This window comes from Cyclopterus lumpus, chromosome 6 (assembly GCF_009769545.1).
Source record: "Cyclopterus lumpus isolate fCycLum1 chromosome 6, fCycLum1.pri, whole genome shotgun sequence".
NCBI classification, from domain to species: Eukaryota; Metazoa; Chordata; class Actinopteri; order Perciformes; family Cyclopteridae; genus Cyclopterus; species Cyclopterus lumpus.
The window spans coordinates 8659957-8682641 of record NC_046971.1 but is presented as its reverse complement, the minus strand read 5'-3'; the positions used below and the strand labels follow the sequence as shown (position 1 = coordinate 8682641).

Below are 22685 nucleotides of genomic sequence, written 5' to 3'. Positions count from 1 at the left end.
CTGCAGCTCAGAGGTGTGATGTAAGAGAGAGGACGATCACACTGAAGCACTGGAATGACAGCAGCCCCTGTGTTACAGCATGAGAAGGCCCCCCCCGCCCCCTCCCCCACCCGTATGTGGTGGCATGGCCCCCCCGAGCAGAGCGGCATGCAAGTGTCAGCGAGGCCCCAGTCAGTCAGGCCCCAAGCCGCTGCTTGGTCTCGTTACCTCCTCCAGTGAGTTGATCAGGATCCCATTTTGTTTGTAGCGCATATAGACATTAGTGCCTCGAATCTTCGCAGCACGGATTCTAGCAAGTCGAGATTTCTGTTTGAACAAACAGACCTCTGTTTTAGCCTCGGAAGGTTTGTCTGTCACACTAATTGACTCTATCTCCCTCTGGCAGCCACAGTATCTAGTAGGGAGAGGCCATGCTTAACCCTACGATTAAGACATTCTGCCTTAGCAAACAGTTTTATGGAAGAAATGCACATATTGCTATTGAAAATCAGCTGACACAATACTCTGAAGATCATTTGTTCAGTTCATTGTCACTCCCTCGCTTATTTCTTTCTCCCACTGAAATGTACTCAAGGAAGTTGAGCCCATCCAATACACACATACGCAGAAACACAATAAAAGATTAATATTCTGGAAGATAGTGTTTGCCCTGTCATTCTGTTACGTGCGGATAAGACAGGGAGAGAGGGGAGAGGCAGATAGAAGAAAAATAAAGAGAGATAGAGAGTGAAAAAGGAAGAGCGAGGCAGAGGGGTTGGGGGGGGGGGGAGTCTGTACCCTCTGGGCTCGTCGTTTCTCTGCCCGCTGGCTTTGGTGGTAGATACGGCTGAAGTTTGACACTATGACGGGGACGGGCAAGGCGATGACCAGCACCCCACTCAGAGAGCATATGGACCCAAACACCTTCCCCACGATGGTTTTTGGCACCATGTCACCATATCTGAAACACAGAAAACAGACGACAGTGAGCACTCGGTGGAAACATATTCCTTTGAAAGAATCCGCCCCGGAGTCTTGTTTCATCAAGTTAAATTGTTGTGTGTCTAATGTTATTTTTAATAGTCCTGAAATAGTCACAGTGACCTTGGATTATTTCACAACTTCAAAAAACGAAGTCACACATTTGAAGTGGGTGAGGAATAAATAGGACTTCTGTGACGCCTCTTCTTCTTGGCCTACTTTCTACGTTCGCGATGTTCCTCTTTTAAAGCCATGTTTCATATATAATTACACACCTGCTGGGACCGGCTAATGCTTTCTCATCATGACCAAATGCGCCACATATCCCCCGTGACCTCTGTTAGCCGCAAACAGCGTGCAAAAGATACAGGGAGTAGAATCACATCAAGTAAAAGCAAAAGGCGTGTGATGCTGAACCCTGGAGAAAGGGTTTAAGTGTGTGGGCCCCCCGATAGCCACACGTATGTTTTTTGCCTTCTTTCCACATGAAATACCTTGAAATATATTGAATGCAGATACAGACTAAAAACCACAATAAAAACAATTTGTTTTGGGGATAAAAGCGAAAAAGCAGCTCTTTGGAAATCGTGCACGACACTGATCGAAGCACACGCATACGATTGTACAACATTGTACAAATGTTGAGCTACATTCAGCACGAGCAGATTGATGGTCGTGCATACGTCAGATGGGAATGAATCATCCTTGTGAAAGAGATTAATGTGCCTGTCTTCTATCAGGCAGACCTGTCTGGGCTCAAGGTAAAGCTAAAATCAAACTGTCTTCATGATCTCACTTTCTTTACATTTGCCGACACCTTTTGCTGCTCCTTACTTAACACTCCGCTGACTTCAATTGTTTTGTTCGCTAATTTATTTACGATATTTTTAAACAGTTCGCTCACTTTTTTTTGTCAGATAAGCATTTGCATTGCCGTTCAATGCACTTCAGTACGTACAACAATAAGGGAACGAAGCGCCGTTCATACCAACGTTCAACACGGATTCTGTTCAGTAGTAGCCTCATATTCTGAATGTTCATACACATATATATATATATATATATATACATAGTTATACTGACCTTCTGTGCAAACTGTTACCTTCAGTTCAGCACTGAACTAGACTACACAGACACTGTTTGGGTAAGGTTACTGGCTCAGAAGCCAACTGTGTGAGATAAAGTTATCATATGATTGTTTCTGAAGAATTGTGGTCTTTTAAATAATTATTTGATGAGAAAACAACATACATTCATTCATTCAGCAGCCAGTCGGGGCGAGCTCCACTGCTCAGAGCTACTGATTTGTTTGTGATAATCATGAAAAGCCGGTTCAGTTTGGATGTACACCTCCACCACTTGCTTGCTATCAATACATGTTAAACCACATTTTGACATCCTGTTGCCACATAGAGAGGTAACTATCATTCAACATCGGGAAATAAAAAAGGTAACAAACCCTGATTTCTCCAAGGCACAAAACTGCAAATTACACCCACAAATCATTTGAACGTTACCTGCATGTTCATGAATAGGCCCCTGCAGACACTTTCGGCAGCACATGGGCAAAAGAGAGCAAATGAATGATTCAGAGCATGGATGTTTTCCTTTTCTTCTAAACAACCCTCTGCCTCGTCAATTTGTGCTGCGGAGGACCGGCAAGGATCCAGAGGAATGCAGGTGGGTGAGATGAATGATCGAGGCCCTAATGCGCAAATGACCTGAGAAGACCATTACCTCCGAAGAGGAAGATGAATGCAGGTAGGAAAGGACATCAGCATTGCTCAGTGGCTGTGACAGCCGCGCGTCTCTCAAGTGAGGCAGCGTAATGTGAATGTATCGCTACACGGGAGGTTGACTATTTCATAAATGAAGTTGTCTAATGCCCACGGTCGTCTGCTTGAGTCATTAGCCTCAGGTTTCCGTCACATTGGGCCCAAACAGCTTGGGCCTTTACAGAGCTTGGGCGGAAAGATGTAAAAGTGGACATTTTAATATCACGCTTGATGGGACTTCATGTACAACAGTTTGCTTTCAAGTTGGGTAATCTCACACAGGTGTCATTAGTTTTACAGTTCATTACAGGTCAAGTCATTTTTCTATGTAATCACAGACAAAGCCTGACAGCAGGTGTCAATTATGGATTCCGGATGTTCTGCTAAAAGCCTATTAAGAGATCCACATAAAAAAATGTAGGAAAGCTTTCTCTCACGTATACGTGATTGCTCAAGTGTGTTGTATTCCAATGGGAGGAGCCGCAACATGCTGCCGGGTGTGGAAATAAGTCCAATTGCGGGATACAATTTATTGAGCTCCTTTCTCTCGAAAGCAAAGCATAGTAGTGGGACAGGTGGAAAAAAAAGAAAGGAGCAAGAGCACCCTTGAGAGAAACACTAACAGTGATGGATTGTTCATATGGGGGAAGCTGAGATACACAGAGCTCTGCCTCCTGGATGACGGCAGAGGCAGGAATTAGCAGCATCGAGAGATTAAAGTAATGTTCCTGCTTTGTTCTTGTTGTCTCCGACTACCAGGTAGCCACGTTTTCTACCTCAAGCGGACATGGGTGAGACACGAAGATGGATGGCCAGATCTGTATCCACCCTGCAGAGGAGGAAGAGGAGTGTCGGAATGAGTGAGTATCAATTCCCCAGTTCCAGCCACCTGAAACTGTACTGCGCTCGCACCAGCACCGGTCTTAAAAACAGCGCATTCGGTAGAATTGTCCTACAGAGAGATGACAGCATTGCAGATGAAGCCCAGAGCCCTGAGAGGGAGGGAAACAGAGGCTTCGCCTCAGACGGTGTAGAAGAAATGTCAGACTAAAAGGACTATTTGAATTCCAGTAAACGGGGGATGAATGTTCTCGCCCAGCTCGGGATAATAGAGCAATCAAAGATTCATGAGTCCCTGTATCAACCTGCGTGGCAGAGTTTGTGCGGTTGACCTTAAGAATGTGTGGTATTCTATCAGGAGGTGCTCTGAGACAGATTTCTGACCTCACCGTGGCACAGTAAGCACCGACACCCAAAAAAAACACGAACACACTCGGATACTGAAACGCACGCACGCACACATACACAGCCACGAGATTATGCACTTGTTTGTTTGTGTGTGTGTGTGTGTGTGTGTGTGTGTTTGTGTGGGAAAAGGCCTTTAATTTGACATCTAGTTAAACCAATCCCCCTTCCTAAAAAAGCAATCTTGTTGCTTGATTGTCTGCCAGAACCCTGTGTCTGAAATCTGACTGCCATCTGGTTGGTGGGAAGCGAGAGGGAAAAAAACTGAACCCCCCCTCCCCCCACAAGATATCTGGATGACTTTGAAGACACGTCGTTTGTTTATTACTGTTCTCAGAGACAGGGGGAGGACTAAAATTCCGATCGTTTGCACCGCAGAAATAAACTGACCTATCAAAGAGTTTGGGGTTGGCAGGAGAAAGGCAACACTTACACGAAAAAACCCTCTTGCTTGAGCACAGGCTTAAGTTTCTGATGTAATCTTAGAGGTCCCACCGACTCACACGCTAGCTGAGTTCACGGCCAACAGCTTAGCAAGGCTGACAATTAGGATCCAAGAAGGATTGTGGCAGATCTTTCGGCTGAGAGGGCTTTGTTACCAGCGTTAAAATCCAATCATTCACTGGCACCTTTGTCGTGGTACTTCGGGCTTCCACTTCCTGGGTTTTACCGTGAAACTAACTCGCCTCCTGCAGAAGTGACTGTAGTAAAGGGCAATAATAAAAACAAAGGGAATGAATGGCCTCACAGCACTAGATTCCACTGATGTGAGCAATGAAGGTCAAAGTGTTCAAATGAAGAAACCTTGTGATAGAGATACTGGAGCTGCTGAACTGTGCGGCGCTGTTCTATTGAATCCGTCATGGTAAAGACACTGAATCTCATCAAACCGCACTTTGATCTACTCCACTTTGATATTTCAATGAGAAGCAAAAGAATTACACTAATTTGATTAATACATTAAGCATTTTTGATTCGTCAGCTGATTAGAATCAAGCTGGATTAAGCACACTGTCCTATCTCGTGCATGATCTATACCCGTTGTTTCATGCCAATAATTGCTGAGGGGCCTGCCATCTGATAATCTGAATCTCAAATTAATTGATATCTCACCTTCTTCCATGAGATCCGTTATAAATTCACATCTCACTCTGTGTTTGCTTCACATTATCCACAGGCAATCGCACCCCCAGGCATCTGTTGGTGGGTGTTGACTCACTGTGAACTTACTAGGAAATGCTCTTTGAGATGATCAAACAACACCAATGTTTGAAAAAGCACTTCATAAAAAAATTTAAAAAACGTCAAGGTTAACCACTTTTCGTTTAACACAGGATTACCATTTTTGTTATTATATTTAATAAAACAGGAACAAAGCATGTGGCCTTGACCAAATGACAGCAGAACATCTGAGGCATGCTAACAGAATTTCAGTGTTACTTGCTATGTGTTTCTCTGGATTGTTAATGCATGGCGTACTTCCTGACTCTATGCTGACTGTTTTGTTAGTGCCAGTAATCAAAAATAAAACCGATAAAATAAAAATAAAAAAGTAAACATAGCACAGACTTATGTATATATGCACTGAAGGAAGTTGTTAGTATGTACAGGAGACATAACACCACAATATTTATGTGTTTCCTGGATGCATCTAAAGCTTTTGATCAAATTAATCTTTTTGGTATTCACGTCAAACCATACGAGCTAGATGAGGTAAGAGTGTGTCTGCACCCTTCCTAGTAACCAATGGAGTCCAACAAGGTGGAATACTGTCACATGCTCTTTTTAATCTATTTATGGATGACCTTTCTAAAAAGGTTAAAAGAGTGTAAGACAGGATGTATGGTGGTGGAAAGTCTTATTACCCATCTGATCTACGCTGACAACTTAGTGGTCCTGTCTCCTTATAGCCCTGTATTATAGCAATTGCTCAGAGTCTGCTCAAGGTATGGTGTGCACTATGATCAAATTCAACTCTAAAAAGAGTGTTATCATGATAGCTAAAACCAAGGAGGATCAGAAGCTCCATTTTCCTTAATTTTTTTGGGAGACCAGGAGCTAAATGTGGTGCACAAAGTTAGATATTTGGGTCACATCATCTGGAACGACCTCAGTGATGATGACGATGTGCAGCGGCAGTGTTGCAAACGTTATGAGCAAGCCAATATGCTGGCACATAAATTTCATATGTGTACAGAAGATGTTAAAACTGCTCTCTTTAGAGCCTACTGTACTACACATTACTACACTAACTGTGGTGCAGTTATAGTAAAGCGAAAATGAAAAAGATTCAGGTGTCATTTAATGATGCTTTAAGAATCTCGCTCAAGCTTCCCAGATGGACAAGTCATATGTTTGTGACTCATAATGTTCCCACCTTCCATGCTGAATTTTATAAACAAATTTAAATGTCGATTACATGACTAGTTATAAAAGCCTTAACTGAGCCAACACAGAGTGATACAAAGTGTCTGTATGTTTTTAACCATCAGTGACTTTTTAACTGCAATGATTATACCTGTGTCCTTGAATTGTATTGTATTTTATATATTGTTGTTGTATTTGTGTTTGAAATAAAATAAATATATATCAAAAAGAGGAGATTGCTAAATCCCAAACATGCTCTCTGCATCGAGTTTATTCGGCATGTCTTTGATAATTCGGTGAATGCATGATGTTCTGTCTGACCTTCACCGACCGTCCCATCCCTCTCTATCGGTGCTTCCTGAGGTAATTCACTCGCTCACTTTCACAGTTCAATGGTTTCTAAATCACAGACAAGCCCTCCAAACCTGTGAGACCGAAATCTGTCAATTACCCCGAAACTCCAATACTGTCACTGACTGTACCAATCAAAAGTTGATCATGACAGAGGCATTAAAAACAGCAAAGGGGACACCGGGAGAGTGGCAAGGTCGGGAAGCATCGTATATCCTTAGAGTAGTGACAGTGATGTGAAATGTAAAGCTAGAGCAGCGGGCCAGAGACTGCCAGAGTGTGCACGACATTTAATGTTATCCGAGGACCTGACACAGAAGTGATGAAGTCTTACACTGACCATCCGAGATATGCTCCATTTTTTACAAGTCATGACAAGGAGCAAATGGAGCATCGCTCCATGACAATACAGTGCTCTGTTCCTTCTCCGCGAGGCTGAAAGAGCACAATATTCATCCTTGCTGACGGTTAAATAATAGATGTACCCAAAAGAAAGTAATTTTCCTCCCGAACTCCATCATGCTCACACAACTATGAATCCAGTATATCAAGAAATGGATTATGCTGCCTGTATGTCATCGAGGCACACTAACATGAGTGACAGGGAGATATACATTTCTGGGGTGTATTTGTGAAGACCGCAAGATTTATCGAGTACTGCAGGAGAGGTCTTGAGGGTGTTTATGTCATATTAAGAGCTCTCGTAAAAAAAATGAGTGTGTAAAAACCAGACAGGAAAGGCGATATGATCGTTCATTTGTGTGCTGATAGGCATCGTGAATCTGACCACGTCGTAAGAAAAGAGAAATTCAGCAAACAGAGACTGCTGCATTAACCAATAAACAAGGGCAAGAGGAGCTAGTTGAATAAAGGAAAACTCTCTCTTGTGTACCATAGATCGATATTATTGATAAAGCAAATGTGAATCAGTTTGGAGTTTTGGTCAGCATGTTAAAATATTAAGCACATTCTGTATTTATCCATGGGCACGAATGAACAGATTGGGAAAAGAAAGTATTTTCCATGCCAGAGAGACTGGAAGCATCACTGGTGGCTATCGCCCTGCAGGAAGGTTTCAATGCAGTGGCACAGCTACAGTGTGTATCACTGCAATGCAATCCTTGGGGGAGATACACCACAAGGTTTCAAGAATCAGAAGCACAATAAATGAACATGATCTCCAGCATGATCCCTAAACACCACCTATCATTCCGGATGTTCAGCACTGCATCTCTGGCTGTAGCCCGGGAGGCCAACATCCAAAAGCGCTGCCTCTCTTGGGTTTGGACACCAAAGACTGATGGGATTAAGAGTGTGTGGGCCGATAGGACTCTGCTCTGATGCTATCCCTCAGATATACATCGTTACAAAGGGGGGATTCCCACAGGCGCTCGGATTAGCCTCCTGGATTTTTACTGCAGGTGATAAGGGAATGAAGGAGAGGCTGGCAGAACTACACAACATAATGGCGAGATGGGAAAGCAGAGATCGGAGGGAGCCAGAAGACCTCACTGCCTGATGTAATATGTGTGGTAGGAAAAACTGAGCACTCGAGTGTGAGTAACTGCGAACAATAGCTACAGGGAAGGACAACTTTAAGATAGGTGAACCATTGTCAACTCTGCAGGCACAGATGCACACACTACATTGCTCCGACTGGATGTTGAAATGCAGTATAATCGAAGTGCGCAGCAGATGTGAGAGATTGTTTTTTTCATGCTTTCCACAATACAGCTGAGATCCAGTCTCTGCAGATTTGTACAAAGGTAATGGATAGAGCTGAAGGTTGGCATGTGAAGTTCAAGGAAACAGCCATCGCACTCATGGCCTCATGCCAGTGGGCGTTAATGCATAGTAAATGAAGACTTTGTGATGCTGCAATGTCAATGTGATCTTCTGACTGAAGGTTCACCGCGGAGACTCGGGAACGGCACAAAACCAATAAAGGCTGGTGAAATTCCTCTTCTTTTCCTAACCGCGCAGACACAGATAAACCATATAGAATAATCCCCCACGTATAGCTCTGGCAAAGGCACCTCATCTCTCTCTCGCTCACATATCAAACATGTATTCCCTCAGCCCTCCAAATCCCAGCTTAACCCTCACCCGGTGAAACCAGGCGGCTAGTTATCATCGCGGCTTTGACATTAGCATGCACGCCCTCTCTCATTTGGGAGATCTTCTTAAGAGTCAGGGATGATAAAAAGCTTTCCTCTCTACCGCTCTTCCATTCCTGACTTTGACTCACCCTTCCTCTGTCTGGACCTGCCTGCCTCTAACTACGAGATGGAGATGAAACGCTTCATTCTCTTTCTTTTTCTCCTCCTTTTTTTTTATTATGCTATGGCACAGCCCTGCTTGACATTTTTCTTTTCTTCTACTCTTCTCCATTGTACACCTGCTGACACATGAGAAACAACTGCTGTCCGATGCAAAAAAGAAAAAACAGCCCAATTCCTCTGCTATTATCTGCCAAGTCACCTCTACTTCAGCTCCTCGTAGTCGTGATTACAACCAATTCCTTACGGCGATTTATTTTAATTACAAGATGAATGGCTCTTCTGTATTAATAGAAGTTTTACGACGGTTAAGTGTCCACATGGACCCATAAAAATAGCTTGATATCCTACAAACAGCAAATGTGAGAGTAATAATATGTATCTTGGGAGGTCTTCCATCAGTCAGGACAAGATAAAACGAGGTAAACTGACTCATTGCTTAATGTGTCGTTCCATGTTTAGATTTGTGTCCATTCTCCTCACAATCTTTTAAAAAGACAGGGACTAAAAGTATATTCCCACCATGTCAGTATAATACTTTGATAATGCAATTACACTGCTTCGTGGCTGAACGGGGAGGGCAAAGGAACATGAAAGAGGGGTTGGCGGCACGAAGGGGCGCCAGAGCTATGGATTATGAGAAAACGTGATAATGAAATGAAATCATCAGACACTCAAGCGATTATGCTAATGAGCTCATTCAGTATTCATCATAGGTTAATCGGCATGCGGGAGAGAGTGGTGGCATTTTCACAGAAAGCTTTGATCAAGCAGGTGGCAAGATACCGCACCTCTGGTGAAGGCCTACGGTGGGGTTAAAGGTGAAAACACCAACATATATAAATAAGGATTAATGTGTTGTTGTTTTATTATATAGTGCAATAGCAAATTCCTCCTCACAAAGACGCAGTGGGGTACACACTGGCCTCTCACTGGTGCATACTCCGACATACATAAGGACCGATGCAAATGGTCAACTGCTATTGACCAGATGGGATTTTAAAGTGACCCCTGTGACCTTTGTTGTGTGTTCAAGTGATGGAGATGAGAAAAAAACGCCAAAGGTCTTGCAGATTAGCACGTCTGTGTTGGAAAGGAGAACTGGTCCAGGAGCCTCATTACACTGACAGCAGATTAGTGCTACGCAGCACCAGAGCAGACGGTGCAAGATTAACTTTGATGTGCGATTCCACACAGAGCAGCCGCTGGATATCAGCTCCCTCCACCAAATGGCCCTTTAACTCTGCAGCTTGTGCATTCATGAGGTACAGTATCTAAAAATCTGCACTTTCAACGGCAGAACAGAGTCACCGGATTTTGTGAAATTGTGCTCCTGGTAATATTACACCTACCGTAAAGAAACAGCTGCATTTACTGATTATTTTTGGAATCAATTTTATCTATTGGGCTCTCCACCAATTTGACATTTGATTAGTTTCCTCATAGTGACGAGCATCCAGCTTGTAAAAACAGATGTAATAATGTATTTTTCAAGAAGCATTGTCAAGTCTACGGAAAAAAAACATGACACTATCTGAGCTTGGAGTCTTTCAAATTAAAGCTTAAAACACAAACTAAAAGTGTAGAGTTTGAAGAAGAAAAAAAAAAGAGCCATTTAACAGTCAGGAAGGGTTCAGTACAAAAACGCATTGACATTTTGGAATTCATCATACTCGCCTTCACCTGCTAACCCCTGCACCCTGCCCTCCAGTACATGAATCATTCTGCACAGCTTCTCCATTTTTGTTCCTTTACCAAAAATGTTCTCTTTGTTTGATTTTATTTGCTCTTTTGACTTTCTATTTTTTGTGTTGTTCTGTTTGTCTCTCCCCCTATGTAAATCGTCTTTGAGTACCTAGAAAAGCGCTCTATCAAATTAAAGTATTATGATTATTATTATTATTATACTATTGAAAAAAGTCAGGACATCTCACCGTCTGTGTTCTTTTTGATAACTCAATTTATTTAATTGTCTCTCACATGCCCAACTTGTTTGTAAATGCAATAATACATTGCTAAAATACCCACCTAATCTGTTAACTGGCTACACTTTTAAATGTAAATGTAAAAAATATATAATTGAAAATGCCCATCAGACCTGAAGTCAGATCTTTTGACCAACAGTTCAAAACCGAAAGGTTATTTAATTGCCAATTATAGAAGGCAAAGAAGGGCAGCACTTCCTCTCAATTGAGAAGATAGAACATGTGAATACTTTGATATCAAAACTGAGCTCTCAGGTCAACAGATCCATCTCTATGACAAATGAGCAAACACCATCCACTGATGAAGAAAAACGAGCTAGTCAGTTGACTTCATATTGGGATTGCCAGTCAAACCACTATTCTATCTAAGTCAAGAATGAATTGATTGATTGAATAACATTCTGCAGTCTCTGGGCAGATCAATATTACTATAAAAGAGTTTGAAAAAGTAATGCCAAATATATTTCTAGCATTTGGAGGAAAGGAGAAAGTTTAGGGATAATAAATGTTGGGGGTAAATGATCGATTTTCATTACGCTCAACACCAGAAATCTTTTTAGATTCTGTTTGAGTTGCAACTTTAAATTGTCCAGATCAGCTTTTTACACCAAACAGCTGCTTAGTCTCTCATCTCCACACTGCAAAACATGCAAAACGACACTGGTTGTTAATGCTGGATAGTTATGCCTCATATGGGATAGTGCAAGTAGATAGAAGCTCAATGCATAAATGGCCTCAGATTACTTGTCATACCAGTGGGGAAAAAAGCATTTCAAATTCCTCAGGGTGTCTTTGAAACAAACATCAAGGTACAAATTCCAGCCGTTTAAAACAAAATAATAAAACAGCTGCAAGTTCAAAGGAACATTTCAGAATCTCACAGTGAAGCTGAGGGGAATAGCGGAGGTTGGGATGAGACAGAAAGAGCGGCGAAGCGTATAAATGTACTGAGCGCTCTCTCAGAGAGTGTGGACAGCAGCCAGACCGGCGACAGCAGCGAGCCCAGATAACAGCAAGTACATGGAACCAGCAAGAACCTGCGGGGAAGTATTGGATAGAGCTACAGCTCTTCGAACAGCTGCTGACTGGCCCCTGGGGTAGAGCGGCGCTGCTAGCTGCACCAATATACACCATCTCCCCAACTGCGCCACGCTTCTTCACGCGCATTGGAGACATCATTACTTTTCCCATTTCACACCACGAGACTTCTCCTGTCAAATCAAAAAATGACATGAAATATAATAACTCAGGGACATGGGTGGAACAACAACGACGCGACCGAAAGGTCATTTTGCCGATGAAAATTGGCCTTGCATCCACACAATCTATCAGTCATCAAGGAGTGTATAGCGGTGTCTGCTTTCACAGCAGGGGTGGGTGGCTGAAGCCTGAATTAAACTGACCCTGGGCCAGAGGGAGAACGCATGTGTACTTAATGACACAACGCCCCATTATTTTTAACATCGGGATCTTCGTCACTGCAGAGGACAGGCCTCCGGATGAATAATGACGTTAACACTCCGAAGACGGGCGCAGCTTTGGCTCCAGCAGAGGCAGCACATTTGAATATACCGTTAACAATCGTGACTGAATTAAGGTTATTCATTTTAATCACACTACAGCACGCCCTCCCTCTCACTATCCCATGGGGTTGCTATATTTAAGCACTTTTTTTTTTTTTATTTCCTCTCCTTTTTTAGGTCTTGGCTGATGGCAAGGCAATTTGCTTTGTGGGACGTCTGCCCTTGAAGAATCAGACAACAGAAGGAGATATTTTTACATACTGTAGATGTGGAGTGAGAACAAGCTGTATCAAATTGACGGTGTAGTGTTTAGAAATCAAATCACAGGCACTTTTTTTTTGCCCGCCTCCTGTAATTCTCTTCTTTAAAAAAACAAAACAATGTTTCCCCTCCAAAACAGAAGTGATGTTGGTTTTGTACCTGTACTCTAAGATTAGCAGTCTGTCCTAGGGGAGAGAGAACGAGTTGGAACGTCTCCCATCTCTCCCATCCATTTTCCCTGCTTTCTAATTGGACTATTCCATCTGTTGAGGTCTACAAATTGTCTTCTGGGGATGCTACAGCTAAAACATCCTATCAAACACACAAATATGTCAGGGACAGACTTCTAGGAGCGCTGCCATACCAGGCACTGAAAGAGTAGTTTGGTTACGCGTGTGTTTTCCTGTGTGTCGTGATGTTCTGTATAATCAGATGTCCAGCGCTATACATGGTGGAGATAAGTAGAACCCTGCTGAACCCGGATTTGAAGCTGGCAAGATTGGCTGTTTGGAAAATAAATCTACCACACAGCAGATCTGTCGGTAGTGAGTGACATAGTTTAATAGGAATTATTTAGCAAGATGACAATGTCGATAAGTTCCCCCGAAATATAGCGTCAGTAGTATCGACTGGATGTCACATGCACATCTGATGAATGTTTCTCCTCCGCAGTCCCCAAAGACGAGATCTTGAAATCCTGAAAATAACAATTTTATGATTTTCCTCCCATTCCAACTCGGAGTCGTTAATGACATGGGAAATGTTATTCCATGCGCTCAGTCTTTACATCCCATTGACTAGGAGTTGAATACTCAGGAGCGAGCAGTGGGATGTGTGACAGTGTATTTGTGGTGATGATTACAGCCCATTAACTTTGATGGATGCCATTTCATAGAGTTGGAACAGCATATGACAAAGCTTGTTATTCTGTCACCAACATGTGTACAGAAAGGTGTGGAGAAGAGGAGTAAAATAGAACAAAGTCCAAGCAAAAAAGGATTTTTGGATCCAAATGAAACCACTTCACCTTTGCAGGTAATTGAATGTCACATTAGCGAGGCTGACGCTGGATCTGTCTCCTGGAAACATCCGGCATGATTCCCCTGTGACTTGCAGAGGACAGTAAGGACCCGAGGATCAAACATTACCACATAAGCACATAGTACGCGTTTCCCTGTACGTGAGAGCATGTCAGTAAATGTGCAGGTAAATGAGACTAAACGGGACCCGGCTTTAATAATGCTAACTGTCTGAGCTACTTTCTTCTCTGTCCAACTCACTCGCTTGTCTTTGCCTTTCGGCCCAAATGTGTGGCTTAGTCAAAATGAGACACACTACGTTTGTCTGTGGCCGTTATGTAAAGATAAGGCCAAGCATGCCAGAAATCTAACTCTAAAGCTCCTCCACAGGGATTACGGACAATTGGCTAAGGGGAAAAATACAAATAATAATCAACTGTTTACGGTTTTGCACTAATACCTTGAAAAAGAAATGAAAATCCCTGCATGGAAATGCAATCCTTAAGCATTTGAGATACTCCTGAGTAGGATGCCTGCAGAGAGACACACAGGCAGGAAATCCTTGAGGTGGAAGCAGAACCCACTCTGCAATAAAACCTCGGTGAACATATCAATCGACAGGAACTATTGTCCATTCCATTCTGAATAAAGCTTTGAAATTGTTGCAATTTTTAAGTCAATCAAATCCAACCATTACAGTATCAGAAGCCATCGACAGGACACGATTAGGATTAGTCATTTTAATGCTTCATTATGCTTACCTGGTCTGACCTTGAAATGTGTGTGTTTCACTACTTGCATGTGGGCTTTAAAAATATACCTGAGCTAAAATACACAAAGGATTTTGTTTGGGAATTTTTCCATTTTCATAAACGGATGTGGATGATCTGTCCTGTGGTGGAGGAAATACTACTTAATATAAATACACATTCAAATAGTTTATTCAAAACTTTCTGTAGCAAAATAACTAATACAAATTCAGAATGCCCCCTTTCAAATTTGTATCATCAATATTGATGCATTGATACGCAGCATTTTAACCATGCTGGTTAATGTGATAACTGTTTTATATCCTGCTGGGTAGTTTTTAAATAGTGTGTATTTAAATTCTATAACTACAGTCAAATAATTGCGGTGGAGTAAAAAAATGTATCAAATACCTTTTATTTCCTTCTGAAATGAGTGAGGTCAAAGTATAAAGCAGTATGAAGTAGAAATACTCAAATAAAGTCCAAGAACCTCAAATTGTACTGAAGTACAGCACTTGAAAATATATACACCCATTTAGTTTCCACTACATGATGCACTGTGACAAAATGGTAAAGCACCTAATGTGAATGTCATAAACTGAGCACTGACATGATTTCTTTTAGCAGGGATTTAGAAATGAACTGTGATAGCGCAATAAAAATATGAAAGAGGTGTGATAGTAGAGCAAGAAGTAGCAGATCTTATCATTTTAAGACTTGTACAGTTACCCTGGCAGACTGACAGTCGTTAAAACTGCAGCTCTGTGAGGCTGTACTTATAGGCACAGGGGTGCTTTGAGCTAAATGTAATTGTCAGCATTCCAACAGGGTCACAATGTTAACGTGCTGATTTTAGCAGGTATAATGTTCACCATTTTCAACCTTTTCTAAGTGTAGTGCGTTATCCTGTAAATAACTGATCATTTGCAATGAATACATGAAGGAACAGCTTTGGCTCTATCATAGCTGAGGCTGATGGGAACGTAAGCTTACAGCAGGTATGTGGTCATATCCCAAAGAATTGGACAAATTGGTATTTCGACCTGATGATGGCACAAGATGAAAAATAAATGAACCGTCAGTAACCGGAAAGGTGCACTCGGTTGAGTACAGGGTCTGTTTCAGAAAGCAGATTTAACAAAGTCTGAGCTGAACCCTGAGCTCTGAGTTAACTGTGCGCGATGAAGGAAAAAAGCCATCATCAATGGCGCTTCGATACCACGATTCACCATGGCAACAGGTATACGAGAGTCAAAGCCCAATGTATGTAAGATGTATATGGACTGTGCACATTTATCTTTGAATAATAGTCAGAGCTTGGAAAAGTGTCAATAGGTCAATAGAATGATAACGTTGTGTTTTGTGCTGACTGGGTGTTAAATATATTTGTTCAGCTTTAATCTGACGGGGAGAAAACACAGGAGAGAGCAACTGAAGATGAAACATATAGTAGAAGATTAAAAATAATAAAAATACATAGATCAAGAGACCTAAGAGAACTGATTGTAAACTCACAATCTGATCCAGTAATAATATGTTAAGATACCCTAGATGGACATCTTTTTTGCTTTATTTCAGCTACTTAAACAAATGTGAAACCCAGGCACTGAAATGCTGTTCACTCATTCAGACCATACTCAGTCTGTTTAACAACTCAATTTCAAACTATTTTGCAGCTGCACCACGTTCCGCTTTCTCTGAAATATTAACATATAATCTCCAATATTATAGGAATTATGTTCCATCAGTGACAGCCAACATCAACTGCGTGCTCAGAGTCACCGCGTTATATATTTATATAAAAGAGATAGTATATTCTGAGCTGAGGGTGGTATTTGAATGTGAGGGAAAAGAGAAATGAGTGACAACACATAAAAGCAGGAACTTTAGATTTGAGTAAATAAATTAATTTGTCACCAGGACTTTGATTTGGACATCCAGGGAACCTCAGTAAATGAATTCACTTCAATACGCGCTCTGCCACAGACTGAATCAATGAGGATGTAAAACAGGATGTCTGGCTCGGTGAGAGGAAGGAGACAGGGAGAAAGGGTTAGCAGGGGTTGTTAAAGAAAACGTGCCAGCGGACAGGGTAGGTCCACAGTGTCAGTTACCATGGTAACCGTTTAAGTTACCTCCCTTTGTCATCATCTCAAGGTTAACTAACTGAGAGTTTTTACTAAACCTGCTTTCTGGAACATGGCCCAGATCTCTGGCGTGAGTGTCGTCCATGACCATTATGTGATTGAATAGAAAATAACCAAATTGGGTAAACACATTATCCAAAAAATAAAAGGGAGCTTTTCATTCCATCAGCTGTCAGCCAAACACCGCAACCTGTTATTAAAATCCTGCCAATAGTGTTTCAATTGGTATGCACGCCCTGTCTCCTAAGTGGGCGTGGCCACGAAACGACCGCATCTCCACCCCCATTACCTGACCTGGTTTGGAAGTGTTCTTCCTGACGAAAATTAATTACAATTCATCCTGAAGAGAACAAGAATTTATGCACCAACTTGTAAGGCATGCCACCCCAGAGAGACATTCACTTAAAACTGCAAATGCCAACCTTGTGTTGGCGCTAGAGGAAATGTCAGTGGATCACCAAAATCAGTAAGCCATTTTCATGATACCCATTCATGTTACCCATTCTCTGGGTGTCATTAATTTTTGCTCCAAATGTAATGAAAATGTATTCAATAGTTGTGGAGATATATCAGTCTGCACCAAAGTGGTGGATCAACCAGCCGACAGAACTACTGTCTGTTTATGCAGAAACCCCCGAAACACACTGTGGAAAGTAAATTATGCTGAAATACAGACAAAAGACAGATTCTGATATGTAATGCCTTGAACCTGCCATGTGACTGCTCTGAATTTACAGGTGCCGGGCACAATAAAAGCATCATCACCATTTCCCTTTGTGAAGATGTAATGCTCAATCCCTGTTGAGACTGCGGCAGTAAAGTGTTGATTTAACACTGTGGTAATTCTTTAAGACCATATTTTCTGGTAATTCCATTGCAGTGCATTGTTCTGTATGATTGCAATGTTGACTATCTCAGTAACAAGAACCAACACCTAAATAGAACAACCTAAAAAGTAATGCACTTCATATAGTCATTGCTATTGTAATGAAATACTTAATATTCTACAGGCTTTATGGTGTCAATCACCGATAGACAGTAGCCTAAACAGCAACTCTAAAAATAGCAACTGGTAGTTGCAATAATGGTAGATAGCAGAAGAAAACAGATATACTCATAATATTTCTCTTTCTAAGATCTACTCCGCTCGCTGGAGGATTCTGAAAGTCTGAACTTGACATAAAATAATAGCATGATATGATCGCCACTTAATATGTCATCAATCCATCTGCGACTGCAGGAAGAAGGTATAAAGAAATAGAAAATAGTGACTGGTATACATCTGGACATGTGAAATAAGTTTGGGGTTGAAAGAGAAAAATATATCCCTGGAGCACATGCCCTGTTTAGTTTCTGTTTGACCAAATGACCTACATTAGGTGATATATCTAGCTATTTATAGAAGCTGGGGCGGGCAGGAAACAGCTGCCATGCGTCAGGGTGACAGGCTGACATCCCTCATCTCAGCAGGACCTCCCTGCCAGGCAGACAGGAGGAAGCTCTTTAAACCTCATCTGAAATGGGACATGGCCTCTTATCATTCATACTGCATACAAAAACTAATAATCTATGGAGCCTGTGGCAAAGACTCAACAACGTAACTGGGTTAACAGTGGCGAGTATGGGCAGCTTCATTCGAGGGCACACTTTTGCGACTTTGCATAGATGTGTATTCTGCCTTTACAGCAAACTGTGGATTTCATTCAAGTGAGATCAGTATTGATCACGAGGAGCTTTTATTGTGGTATCCTGACGCTGTAAACTGGCACAAGATGCCTCAGCGATGAAGAAAAAACGAGACAATTCATCAGCAGTGAACCAGTGCTTTAATGCCGACAAACAGGCTAAATCAATATTCATGACACGTTCACGTATTATGAATGAGCTGCAAACCAAGTTTCAATTAATGTGTTAGCATCAAAGTTTCACCGCTCTCTCTGAAACTGATGACAAACCTTCTGGTTGTCTTCGGTACATGAAAGCCTCCATCGATTTCAACGCTCTCAAAGGACACTAGACCGGGGCTATAGTGTTAACATTACACACTGTTATACAATGAAAGTGTGACACCGTCAAATGTATGCTACACCGCATCTAAGTGTAGGTACTTTAAAACTGAGGTAACTGTCAAGGTAATGGATTTCTCTCATTTCACCCAAGTTCTTGTTTTGCTGAGAGACTTTGAAGAGAGCATAAGTTTCATTTAAAAAACGTGTCTAATGATATACCATCACTCTTCATATTGGGGTGTCGGACCAGCAGAAGTTACATCACTCTTTAAATTATGTTTCGTTCACACAGCAGACTCGTGATTGCTTTTAGCCATAATCTCTGGATCTCTGCTGATCACAGATGTTGGCTTGTTGGCTGAGGGGCGTTTTTGATAAAGAGACAAATGTCAGGGGGAGGGATACTCGCAGTCTGGCATTATAAAAGCTGGCACTGTTTCAAGATATTGTGTTTGCTATGCGGCCCCATGCGCCTGTGAGGGAAAGAAAATCGGTGTAAAGTGCAATTCACTCCTCCCAAACTCCTCATAGTGACGTGTGGGACGATCATCACCGCCCTCGTACGTTTTTGTTCCAACATCTGTTTTGCAAAGAGTGATTTTGAGGTCATAAAAAAGGGGTCAAAGACCGGATTTGATCTGCAGCATGATGAATGTTAGTTCAATGTTTACCGTAGTGACAGAGGCATCTACAAATAAAAAATAACAACTGTTTCTCCTCAACCCACACTCATTACATGGCAATGTGAAAATGTTTAGACAGGCATAGCGGGCATAAAAAATGGTGAAAAACAAAATGCAGTCTGTTCTTTTAATAGCCATTAGCTTCAGTGTGACACAGAAGTAACAAATGCGAGGCCAGTGACTTGCATTTGTTAAACTCTACAATTTATGACAGTGATTTTCTTTTTTCACAATGTTAATGTGACCATGTGGGAGTTATACATACCAATTCATTTCTCCATTGTGTCAACACCACATTGAGTTGATAATTAGTTTTCTGGCCTTACAGCGAGATCCCTGATCGTGAAGATTTAAACAAGTGAGTGGCAGTGGCTCCAGTATGTCTCTCCAAGGAAACAGTGGCTGGACTCAAACTTATAAAAAGAGTTTCTGCAGTATGTGGAAATGTTGTATTGAATTGCAGGTCCTACTAAAATGATAGGAAGTGAATTGATTCATGAATATAGAATAAACTTTAGAATAATATCAAAATTGTTTCAGAATGAGAGGAAGAGAGCTCAATGTACTTAAAGCCATCCAAATTAAACCACAAAATGAGGTGCTTGTCAATGAGAAGGACACATCTGAACTTATGCCTTTATTATAAGGATAATTCTTGTCCGTGCCTTCCAAAGCCGTTTCCAATCACTAATGAAAAATTAATCAGTTTTATGATTTGACAACATTCTGGTTACGGTTTTGATTAAAATGAATACTTCTTTAATTTTAACCATCGTGTTAAAGACAGTTGACCATATTGAAAACACGTTTTGTGGCATTAAGAAAAAAAAGACGCTATACAAATGAACACAATAAAGTCAAGAAGAAACTCATTCACCAACTTGACACAAGAAAAGCAAACGAATGTGACGATGGGGGCGCTACAAACTGGTGAACACAACTAATTACAATTAGTGAAAGGTGAAGTGTATCGCAAATCTCCCAGAATATTGTAATTTGACATCAATTAAAAGAACCATTGTTCTCCTTTGAAGTGTGTTTGTCAGTTTTTCCATATTGCCTCCCCATGCTGTTGTGTTTCTTACATTTGTCTATTTCTGTTTGTCATCTGGAAGATATTTTCTTCATTTGCTTGTGTTTTTCAGAGTTGCATTGATCTGGAGGGGTTGGAGAATCAATACCTAATGGATTGAGACAACCGACATTAAGTCTTGTTTTGGGTATCGATAGTTGCATCAAAAAGATTGATACCAAAAGAAAATGGAATAAACACTCTTAATACAGTAATGCATGGACTCTTTGCTTCTTTGCTGTTGCGGACATGCAGATGGGGAACACTTTGTTAGCTCATAGACTTCACACATCTTTTGTAATTTATCATTAAAAAGTGATGAAAAATAGATTCATAGGTAGCCTATTAATAATCATAAGATGATCACATTCACCTAAAACAATGACACGTGGTCCTCCTCTACATTACTGGCTTTAATAATGAAAGATCGGTGTGATTGTGGTCCTGGTATTACTTGAATTGAAACAAAATGTTGTGGTATTGCTAACCCCTTATTCTCTCGGCCTCCATAATTTAATTCAATTCAATTCATGTCATAGAGCCCAAAATCACAAATTACAAATTTGCCTCAGAGGGCTTTACAATCTGGACACATACAATAGCCTAGTAATAAATGGGGAGACATGTTTAGAATAATGAGCTCTACAGATAGCCTGGCAATATATTTATTGTGATCCTGACATGGTAAGTGTATGGATCTAAAGCTAAGCACAGTAAACACCGTTTAGAATAAAGTTGGACATCTCAACAAAGTGTTGAGGTGGCATTATGTGTGCCTGCATACCAATCTCCATCAGCAGAACAGCCATTTTCATCTGTATGTAAATGTTGAGTATGTAAATAAGCCATGCAGCACCAGAAGAGAAGATAGCTGTGGTTGGGTTTATAATGTTCACACCATTTGATCAACTGATCTCATGGCGTACACTTTGAATCTGATATCTTCTAGGACATATCAACTTTCAAGATAGTACACAGTCGCATAATAGGCAATATTTCCACATTTTGTTCCTTCTCTCAAGTTATGTCAGGGTTTCTTGGCTGTTAGATTGAATGCAAGTGGAGCCAGAAAGAGCAAATACTTTCTAACAACAATGAAATTGAGGTGATGTGTTTTCTCACATATCTCCTTGTTTCCTAATGCAGTGATGCTGCATTCGTTCAGAGCAACTTTAATCTTGTTCTGGAAAATTCCATTAATCTTTGACGTTGCTTGCGATACAAAGAAGTAGATAAAAATGCTGACCAGTGGGAAAAAAATACTGATGCCATATTTTATGTCCTCACACTACGTTACCCGGGCCCAAGTGCAGAACATGCTAGTCTATTTCCTTGCTTAATGCAGCACATTCAAAGTGAATTAATGAGAAAAAAAAAACGCATGGAATGAGTGTTATTAGAGCTGCCTTGAATGCGGGTTGTCAAAGAAATCAAATCAAATAGAGGGATAGCCATTTTGTCCTTGCCATATAGATTATTTATCAATCTGACCATCCGCAGTGACGCATGCCTGCTTTTAGAGTCAGTTCACATACACAGTAGCCTCACATCAACCTACCAACTGGCCAGAATCTGTTTTCAGTTCAGCGTTGACTGACCAAAAACATTATATTATTCAGTAAAATTATACCGTGTACACTGTCATTAAAATGTAATTTAAGCTGCGAATGAAAGTCGTTAAAGCTACATAAATGTGATCTGTAATATATGAATCCCTATAAAATGCTCATCAATCATTCAACTCACACGTCTAAAACACCCTTGTAAATCTCTAGCTCCCAGTGTGAAACTGTTTCAGTGTGATGAAAACAAAGAGACTGAAGCAAATGCAGGTTCTTGCGTATTTTCAATTTAGCAGAAGAAGAGCAGCTCCGTTTTTTGTTTCCTTGATTCCGTCTTTCACAATGATCCTAATCTCCTCTCCCTGGCTTCCTGTTCACGCCCCTCGCTCTCACTCCTCCATTTCACAGTCATTTGCATGGGCAGAAAGGAGCGCGCACAGAACACATTTCACTGCCAGGTCCCCCTCATTAAGTCACCTGTCACTTCAGGACCATTATACCAGCCGCATATTAGCATCACCTCTCCTCCCCAATAAAGCACCTGGAGAGGCACTACGAGCCTACAGGCTAATGGCAGCCTACACATCTCACATCAGCCACTTTTGCTTTACAGAGTAATTCACCACATCCCTCATAATGGATTGCTGATTTTCATAATGTGCATAACATACACAATGCCAAGTGGTGTAATGTATTCT

General features: G+C 41.3%; 1 protein-coding gene across 1 annotated transcript in view; it reads right to left on the bottom strand.

The window, feature by feature from the left end:
* Positions 1-22685, bottom strand: part of LOC117732450 (potassium voltage-gated channel subfamily D member 2-like) — a 31639-nt gene that overhangs the window by 3694 nt on the left and 5260 nt on the right. Inside the window, 2 exon segments of the mRNA XM_034535395.1 lie at positions 208-306; positions 778-940. Of these exon segments, the coding sequence (XP_034391286.1) occupies positions 208-306; positions 778-940 (262 nt within the window).